The sequence below is a fragment of the Sinocyclocheilus rhinocerous genome, unplaced genomic scaffold, assembly GCF_001515625.1.
Source record: "Sinocyclocheilus rhinocerous isolate Xijiao unplaced genomic scaffold, SAMN03320098_v1.1 scaffold411, whole genome shotgun sequence".
In the NCBI taxonomy this organism is placed as follows: Eukaryota; Metazoa; Chordata; class Actinopteri; order Cypriniformes; family Cyprinidae; genus Sinocyclocheilus; species Sinocyclocheilus rhinocerous.
The window spans coordinates 2929635-2931221 of NW_015640493.1; the positions used below are offsets into that span (position 1 = coordinate 2929635).

The window sequence follows — 1587 nt, forward strand, 5'->3', positions numbered from 1 at the left end:
TTGTAGATGGATGCACAGAGGAAGACAAGAGAAAGAAGTGCAGTGTGGGAGAACTACACTCAACCAACACCAGGGAAGGCAGTTTTTGTCAGAGCCCTTGTTATTCTTAATTTTGACATTAATTTTCATTTTTACACCAGACATATACTGTATATCGGTTCAAAATATCGGTTATCGGTCTACTTGATCTGTAATAATCGGTATCGGCCCTGAAAAACATATCAGTCGACCCCTAGTACTGTGCATCTGAAGATGATGCAAGTACAGATAGAGAGGAAAAACCACTGTACTGTATCACAACACAAACAGCCGCAGCAACAGCGGGGGAAGCGTAGGCAGGTACATGACGGACGGTGATCACCTCGTAAATAACCCTATCCAAGCAAATATTAACGATTAACATCCACATCAGACATCAGCCACAACCTACAGCAACATTACACCAGCACCTCCCGAAGCCAGATCAAATAAGAGCAGCATACAGTAACCCAAACAACACGTTACATCACAGAGTAGCGCTAGGAAAAGCAGACCAAGCCTGACCTCGCAAAGCTCAAAAACAAGCGGAGCACCCGGCATGAGAGACAGACGGAGATAAACGCACACATACCCATCCTGAAAGGTAGAGAGAGGCCATTATAGCAGAGTTCCAGGCTGTGGCTGTCAGCAGCGCACACAAGACAGCAGAGGAAGATTTAAGAGCCTGGGAGTAGCTGCGGTTTGGACGGCACTGGCTCGCCTGCAGGGAGGGTGAGCGAGGGGTGTAGCGCGGCCATGTTGGACAGGTAAGATCGTAAGGGAATCCCTCCACACGCACACTTGACACAGACCCTTCATGTGAGATCCAGAATGAATTATGACCTCATAAACATCAACATAAAACTTAAGAGTTTGCAGTGCAGTCCTTCCCACAAACAAATGACTCATTTCCTGTTGGAATGTCTTTCAGGAGTAGAGAAAAAGCACACAAACAACTACAACAATATATTTACTAGGGCTGCACGATTAATCGAATGCGATTGTCATGCGTATCTTGTCAGTAAAGCCGGTTCTGTGATTAGTAGTAAATATCCAGCACGTGTTTTCAGATGGAGCGGCATTTACCACACAGAGCCGTAGTTCACTGACAAGCTACGCAAAATCGCATTCATAATCGCAGACGATATAATCGCGCGATTATGAAATCTAAGAAATCGTTCTGCGATTATGAAAGCGGTTTGCGTAGCTTGTCAGTGAACTACGGCTCTGTGTAGTAAATGCTACTCCATCTGAAAGCACGTGAAAATACCACATTTAATAACATGTTTTTACTCCAAACTCACTTCATAACGTCAGTCGAGTGTTTGAAATAAATCCTTCTGTGAGATGATGTGACTTCTTACACAGAATAAGGCACGCAACATATTTCATAGTATTCTAAGCAGTAATAAAGGCTATGTCGATTAGCATTGCATTATTATATACTTTATAATAAAAATGATAAGACAAACTCAGATAAACCATATATTGTCGTAGTCGTGTATTTATTAGTCACGTTGAATCAATTAAATTTAATAAATATAAAATATAAAAATAATTTTAGAGAGC

General features: G+C 42.0%; 1 protein-coding gene across 1 annotated transcript in view; it reads right to left on the bottom strand.

The window, feature by feature from the left end:
- The window catches only part of LOC107753280 (serine/threonine-protein phosphatase 2A 55 kDa regulatory subunit B delta isoform-like), a 16728-nt gene extending 16094 nt beyond the window's left edge, over positions 1–634 (bottom strand). The window contains exon 1 of the mRNA XM_016569408.1: positions 611–634. Within this exon, the coding sequence (XP_016424894.1) occupies positions 611–614 (4 nt within the window). The 5' untranslated portion in view covers positions 615–634. The remainder of the gene's footprint in view (positions 1–610) is intronic.
- Positions 635–1587: the final 953 nt, after the last annotated feature.